Raw genomic sequence first — 8,203 nt, 5'->3', positions numbered from 1 at the left:
ATTTGATCAACTTTTTTATGTCTCTTTTTTATATATTTTTGTGTTTTTCATGGCTTTTTTATTTTGTTCAAAGACGATCGTCTTGAGAATGGCATTGTAGGCAGCCAATGACAGGCTTGTACGGCCACGTTCTCGAGACGTAACTCTCTCAGCCAATCGGAATCGTAATGTTCCATGCACGTGTAAGTTTCGCGGCAAAAAAGATTTGGCGCGCAAACCCCAACCCTTGTTCTGATCAGCTGGGACAATAACAACAATAACAGCAGATTTCGGGGTCAAGAGACAACTTTGGTTGACGAGCCAGTGCGAAGGTTATCAGCGAACGGGTGTACATGCTATGCTATCCGGATATAAATATCGTTTTTGGATTATTTACTATTATTCCTGTTTTTTTCGGATTGCTTCCTGAGAGCCCTGGCAGAAATACAGGGGGGTAGTCCGCTAGCTATTGCTGTCAGTAATAACAAGTGAGCTTGTTAGCATGCTAACTTGCCCTATATATATGGAAACTGAAATAGTGCAAATTTGTGATCTAATTAAAAAATTATTCATGTTAGAGCTATAAATAGTATTATTGTTTGTTAGTTTTGAAATTTGGTGCTGTTTCAAAATTGTTGCTTTAGTTTCAGCCTTAAAGTTTTACTTCATCCTATCTTTGTCCTCCGGTGAATATACATATTTTTCTGTAAGTCATTTTCAAAGCTCTGGACAGCGTTACTAACAACTGTTTACAAGTCATGACTGTTTTGCCATAGCTAGCTTGCACGATTGCTTGACAAAGAGAAAAGAAAAGAGCTTGACTGTGGTTTGGCCAGGCCTCGACGCATACTGTACTCTGACAGGAAAGATGAAAACAAAAGATTAGCTTTACAGCTAGCTGTAAGTTATAGAGTAAACCTTTGCTAGTAGTAACAGGCTAGCAAGTAAGCTAACGTTTCTGAATGTACTTGCGGTATAATTGGCCGCTTAGTAATTGTGCATGGTGCTAACGTTACAATGTTTGCAGTATAATCATTCTAATTCCCTAGCTACATAGCTAGCTAGCTGGGGTTGGTTTCAACTCGCTGTTCCAACATCTGTTTTGTTCTCTAATATAGAATATAACCGAAGCAGTTTGGATAAGTAAGTCAGTTAGCTAGGCTTTTAGTGTAACTTATTCTACGCTTCTGTGCAAGTAAACGTCAATACTAGATATGATTGATCTCTTAAATTTTAAGCACAATCTTCCAGCACGTTTGCACCGTTACCCTCAATCATTCAGTATGAAAGACGTCACAGGGTGTTCATAACTAGCAACTTTAACAACAGAGGACCTGAGTCAAGCCCCTAAACATAACCAAGGGCCAGGCACGTTGCGTTCCCTTGGTCTGTGCGATGTCAGAGACGCTTATAACGGGTCAGACGTCGGAGGACCTACTGGCAGACTTCGAGTCTCTTCTCAATGCTGGAAGCATCGACCTGTCACAGGACCACCAAATTGTCATCATTTCTACCCCAAACAATGTGGGCCTCCAAACTACTGTCCCCACCACCACAGGGGAGATCCTGCTCTTTGCCACCCCTCAGGGACCGGCCAACGTGGTGGTCCAGGACCAGAGGAGACCGACTCTAGGACGACCTCCGGTACGAATCTGCAATGTGTGTTTGTGTGTGTGTGTGTGCGCGTGTGAGAGAGAGAGCGTGAGAGAGAGGGGGAGAGCCTGTGGCTTGACTTGTGTCTGTCTATGCCTCCCCAGGTGAAGAGGAAGCTGGACCTGGATAGTGACCACCAGTATGTGAGCACCTCTCGCCCCCCTTCCCTGGGCCGTGCCCCCCCCTCCACGCCAGCCCCTCCAAGAGGTACACAACCCCTCTCCTGTTTTATTACTGATGCATGTGGCTCAAGGTTAGCACTCACTCACCTCTGCTCTGACTCCAGACCTGTCACATGGAAAACCTTGTCACAAAGCCAGCTGATAATTGACAGTAATGGTCCCCATCTCTACCTGTTTTCCCCCTCTCCTCCCCCTCTTCTTCCCCTCAGTCCCCAAGGCCTCTGCAGAGAAGTCCCGCTATGACACGTCTCTCAACCTGACCACCAAGCGCTTCCTGGATCTGTTGGCCCAGTCCCCTGATGGCGTGGTCGACCTCAACTGGGCCTCGCAGATTCTGGAGGTGCAGAAGAGACGCATCTATGACATCACCAATGTCCTGGAAGGCATCCAGCTCATCTCCAAGAAGTCTAAAAACAACATCCAGTGGCTGTGAGTCCTGATTGGTCAGAATAGTTCTAATAACTTCTTGTGATGTGACTGATTCAAGGAACAATGACAGCCTTTTTTTTATTTGATACATTTTTGGGGATTGGATTAAAAGTAGATACATGCCCTTTCATGTGTGCATCAGTACAACTACAAGAGCGATCACAGAAACAGGGACATACTGTCATCTTGTCCTGACGGTAGTCTCTTCCCTCCACTCACCAGGGGCAACCGAATCGACGGGGCTTCTGTGGCCAGACACCGAGACCTGCAGAAGGAGGTTTCCCACCTGACCGAGGCAGAGGACAAACTGGACGAGCTCATCACTAAATGTAACCTCCAGCTCCGACTCCTCACTGAGGACTCCCAGAACAAGAAATATCCTTTCACCAGAAAAGGCGTGTGTGTGTCTGGTTTGACGCTGTCGAGGTGTGTGTGACTAGTGTGTGTGTGTGTGTGTGTGTGTGTGTGTATCTGGTTGTGACTGTCGGTGTCTCTATGCACATCCATTATCTCTGGCTCATTGCCTTGCCTCAGTGTCTTTCTTTGACCCCTCACCACGCTGGCCTATGTTAAATGCCAGGACCTGAGGAAGTCGTTTGACTCTCCGGACCAGCTGGTGATGGTGATCAGAGCCCCGCCTGAGACCCAGATGCAGGTGTCTGAGCCCAGCGAGGTACGTCCTGCCGACCGGGTCGTCCTGCCGACCGGGTCGTCCTGCCGACCGGGTCGTCCTGCCGACCGGGTCGTCCTGCCGACCGGGTCGTCCTGCCGACCGGGTCGTCCTGCCGACCGGGTCGTCCTGCCGACTGGGTCTTAACGGATTGGGGATTTTGAAATGTTCTTAAGTGTCGTAGTTATGCTTTGGGAACGAGGCACTTGTCTTTCCCGTTTAAAAGAGGAAAAGACTCAATCAGCGGGGACTGCGGGATGTTTCTCTATCAACCATTCATTTGATTGTATTTCTACACACGGCAGGGCTACCAGGTGTCTCTGAAGAGCACGCGAGGTCCCATCGACGTCTTCCTGTGTCCAGACGACAGTTCAGGGGTCTGCAGCCCAGTGACAGGAAGTAGCCCATCCAAACCTGCCACCCCCCCCTCGCCCTCGTCCGCCACCGTCACCCAACCTCACAGTAGCTCCTCCACACAGGAAGTGACGTCGGCCATGGCTTCCTCCTCCCGGACAGAGTCGTCCCCTCTGCAGCTGTGTGGTGACAGTGGTGAGGCTCTTCTCTCTTGAGTACTGATGGCTGGTCATTGACTCCTGGTCTGTATTGGCAGGTTGTTTTAAGTTTGGTTTTGATTTTAAATTATTTCTGGTGTTTACATTTTTTTTTAGGTAACATGTCAAGTGCTAGGACTTAGATTTACATTTAAATTACATTTAATCATTTAGCAGACGCTCTTATCCAGAGCGACTTACAGTAAGTACAGGGACATTCCCCCCGAGGCAAGTAGGTTGAAGTGTCTTGCCCAAGGACACAACTTCATCTGGCACAGACGGGAATCAAACTGGCAACCTTTTGATTTAATAGCCTCTGAAATCACCTCCATCCTCACACATGCTCTCTTTTTTTCTGTCTTCTTCAGAATCGTTCCTGGAAGGTGACCCGTTCTCTAACCTAGGAGAGATGCCCAACTTTGACTTTTCACCCCTGTCTTCCTCTGACTTCCTCTTAGACCGCAACGGCGAGTGCCTCTCCCTCCCATTGGACGGTTTCATTAACATATCCCCGCCCCACAGCCATGACTACCATTTCGGATTGGAGGATAACGAGGGCATCAGTGAACTGTTTGACTGTGACTTTGGGGACCTGAAGCCCCTGGAGTTCTAAAGGGATGGGGACAGAGATGCACACGACCAGAGACATCTCCGTCTCACACACACACACATACAGCCGGTGTTCTTAGGAAGAGTTGTGAGCAATGTTCAGAATGACAAAACCAGACACGTCTTCATCAAACACACCCTTTTACATCCGCTGTTCTAAGGAAAGGTTGAAAGAAAAGTTTTCATGTGATCCTCACCACCCTACCCCTCTTCAGAGTTCTGAAGAATGAAGATGTGACTCCGCCCCTTTTATAACTGCACTTCTTTCAAGTGGTAGAGGCACTGCCCCCCCGACACACACACACACACTGCCTCTACCCAAAATTAGGCTCTAACCTTGAATTCAGACAGCGCCTAATACTACTGCAGCACTTCAATCATCCAACCAAGAATCTAGCTTTAGTTAGGCTATTTAACGTATTTATACCAATAATGTTTTGATCTTTTCTACTGATGGAGAAAAGCAGTTTGTTTGAGTTATTTCTATTTGTGGTTTTTGCAAGTGTGTACAGTCAGTGGGATAAGGACTTCTGAATGAAAACAGCTGGAGTATTGGCTCTCTGAGATATTACTGAATTGTGTTGTCAAGTTGTTCATGATGTGATAAGTCCTAGTCTCAGGTAAATTGAACTGACAGACTTTTAAAGGAAGAGTTGATTTTAAGATGTTTTTCATGACTTTGAGAAACATTTCATAAGCCGCAAGCCTAACAAAAATATTATGTTTTTTTTGTTTTGTTTTTTACAATTTTAGAAAGGGCAAGTTCATGCCTTAAATCAATAAATCCACAGGGTACATCTTGTTACCTTTTTAGGAAATTCTCTTTTACGCACCTGCCCAAAATTTGAGCTCCTTTATTTCATCATGCTTTTCATATAGAAGTTCATTGTTAATCTTATCATAATCCCTGTGACGTATTCTGTCTTGGTTGAGTTTAACATCCTGTTATAGTCCCTGTCCTACTTCAGTGCACTTGAAGTCAACTTGTTGTGTTTACTTGCGTGTTAGCTCTCTCTGAAGCTACCCTGGTCTGCTCATGGGTTCCAACATGTTCTTGTATTTCTGCTAAAGTATTGTGTGTTTGTGTGTTGGAATGTTGTATTGTTCAAATTTAATATTTATTTAGTAGGGTGTCTTCTCATGGATTTTATGTGGTACAGGAATACTGCATCAGTTCCAGTCGATTGGGAAAGGGATGGGGGTTGGGAGTATTCAGTCATGGTATCAAATGATGTGATGGTCAGAGGAAGTGATGTAAGATATTGGGTCACACCTTCCATTTTTAAGTTTATTTTAGCTGGTTACCGAGAGACTCTTGTGGCTGTATGAATGTACGTACGTATACATTTAGACCTACGTTCCTGTTTCCCAGATCCAGGGGTGCCTTTCTCCTACCCCATCATAAGCTAATTCTTAGGCACATCAATGGGAAGGTTGGTTCTCTGAAGCAACCATCAAGGAGCCTGTTTCCACGGTCTCTGGCCTTCAGTTTCATTCTCTTTCAAAATGGCAGCTGAATTAATTGATATGTTTGCTTTTATGAATGTTGGATGTTTTGTTTGTTTTTATCACATCTCACTATTTTCTGCAGGACTTATGCAGTGCCTTATAAGAAAAGTATTTGTTGAAAAAGTAATATCAAGCATTTTGCTTGGTGATGTTGATGGTAGATTTGGCTTTCTTAGGGCGTTCCAACAAGTAAACCCAACTTTTCAAAAAGCATAAGTTGCTTTTTAATTTGCTTCTGTCACCTATGTGATTAGTTTGACCATTTATTTTAAACTGAAAAATATAGTTTTGGGAAATTTAGCTGGCCAATTAGTCAAGCTCTCTTGACTCGTTCACTTTATAGCAGTTTTGTGGGTATAATTGAGGTGTTTAAATGAACTTGTTTGAATAACTGGTGCGCTGAGTTTTATTTGGATGGATAGTATGCCATAGTCAGGCTTGATATTTGACAGTGGTCATGCTGGTGTTCTAAGTGCTTAATAGAACCTAGAGGGCTTATCCAGCTACATCACAATCAATCTTCATCAATTCTGCGCTTCCTGTAAAAACATTGTTACAGAAATTATTTTTTGGTGGTCACAAATTAAGTGATGAAAATATATTTTGTACTTTTTGAATTTGAGTGGATTTGAGCATGTCCTCTTTTGTATCAAGTTTGGTTTAAAACGAAGAAATAAAAACCATTTAGATTCGATCCTCCATTTCCTTCCTCACTGTGACTGTGACAAGATGTAGCATGCTGACATGAAGGGTGCGATGAGGGTACAGATGTTGACAGACAGTGTTGTCTCGGTTGCACCATATCATGATGGCACTGATGCAAATCATCACATCGTGATGTAAAAGTCTCAAACCTGTGACCTCTTGTCTTCCTCCGCGCCCTGCCTTAAGGGCCTGCTTGGGGCACTAAACTGGGGTTGGGGGGGAGAGAGATCTATCCCTGGATCAATAATAGAAGGTCTATGATCTTGCTTCTAAATCAAAACAGTCAAGTTGCCAGGTTTTGGACCATATTGTTTTTTAGCATGCGTGACAATATGTTAAGTTTCTTTTGATGTATAAAAAAATAAACCCCCCCTAGTGAGTTCCTACACCGGTCAGTTCAGTATCCCATCAGGATTGTTGACATTCCATAGTACTACCTTCAAATCACATAGATACTTGCTATCTCAACAATTTACATTAAGGCCACATTCAATTACATGTACTTACATAGCAATACCTTTTAGTAACAACATTGGCACATAGGAACTTAAGAGAAGGTTGGGCTTTCCAGGTGTAAGTTGATGTTAACATTCCCACTTCACAACATCCATTGAGACCTCACATCTCCTACATACTGTGCCTTCTTACTCTTTTGTAATAACCCATACCACTGACACTGACTACCATTGAATTACTATGTACCCTACAGTGTTTACTACTGTATTGGTATGTAGTGTGTAACCTAAATGGTGTTACTGTCTCCTATCCCTACACACAGGTACAAAACAACACAGGCTGCAATCATGCCAATGACACAATGACCTGGAATCCAACCAATCACGTCCAGGACTTGACGGGACTGTCTCACAGTCTGTAATGAGAGTTTGACACCCAGCACAGGATGTAATTAAACACACCCTGCTGTATGTATGCTGTGGTTCTCTTCTCCCATTGTGAAATGACAATGAAAAACAACAGAACGATTCATTTTTGTTGTGTGAAAGTTCTTGCACCACCGGGTTGGTTGACAGATGGTTGTGAACAATTCCATGTAAACATTGCTGAGGAGGGTGTGATATGTGTCCTTGCTTTATCTCTTTACAGATACATAATTGTATCTTTATGTAGAAAAAAAGGTGTGGATGCGCCAATGAATTGAAAGCCTCATTGTGAATCTTATCTCTAACCATGTCCACATGCATTACAAACGATTACTAACCATCTTCTAAATTCTTCAGATAATTTGCACATGTGACACGGTTTATCAGTAACATACAAGACTTTGAGCAATCAATAATCCCAACTATCGATTCTCCTTTCCTTGTGAGGTGACGTGAGTGTATTAACATGCATATAGTCTTTATATGTTTGGTGAGTTGCTGTCAGTCGCTCTGTTTGCAGCTGCGATCATCAGAGCTTCTGTCTCTGACCTCCATTCTGATTTGTCCTCCCCTAATGTCTGGACATCAAAGGTAGAGGATTGTTGAGAGAGTCCATTCTCAGACCAACCATTCACCTGTAGATCTCTGTAGGGGGAGTGGACACAAACATTCTCCAGGAGAGAGGGTGAATGACTGGGACACCCAGATGGAAGGAGGAGTCTGTCTCACTGTTATATCTGTGGCAGAGAAGGAGGGAAAGTGAGAGAGCCAGACAGATAGGCAGACTCCCAGTGAAATGTTTGGTAGGGTCATGTGGAGACTATAGACATACTCAGCATGAATCACACATACCAGCAGTTTGTGCAGCGGCCAAGGGGTGAGTTTAGTTTCTACACTAATCTACATTCTACTCTACTTTATTCTACACTACTCATTTGTTTACAGGACACATGGCTCGATATTTTTGGCTCACAATTTGTTTTTGTGCCTGTAATAACTAGATGGATAGGCTGAATAGCTAAATAAAAACATGGC

General features: G+C 43.9%; 1 protein-coding gene across 1 annotated transcript; it reads left to right on the top strand.

Moving 5' to 3' along the window:
- The first annotated feature begins 209 nt into the window (after window positions 1-209).
- On the top strand, window positions 210-6,276 carry e2f1 (E2F transcription factor 1). The gene is made up of 7 exons (XM_084681320.1): window positions 210-1,623; window positions 1,737-1,839; window positions 2,024-2,243; window positions 2,466-2,618; window positions 2,802-2,916; window positions 3,219-3,462; window positions 3,833-6,276. The coding sequence occupies exons 1-7, from the start codon at window positions 1,375-1,377 to the stop codon at window positions 4,075-4,077; spliced, it is 1,329 nt and encodes a 442-aa protein (XP_084537446.1). The 5' UTR covers window positions 210-1,374; the 3' UTR covers window positions 4,078-6,276.
- The last annotated feature ends 1,927 nt before the right edge of the window (window positions 6,277-8,203 follow it).

This window comes from Hypomesus nipponensis, chromosome 18 (genome assembly GCF_054491055.1).
Source record: "Hypomesus nipponensis isolate SF chromosome 18, ASM5449105v1, whole genome shotgun sequence".
NCBI lineage: Eukaryota > Metazoa > Chordata > Actinopteri > Osmeriformes > Osmeridae > Hypomesus > Hypomesus nipponensis.
Note: the sequence above shows the minus strand (reverse complement) of the source record. Positions and strands in the feature narration are given on the sequence as shown.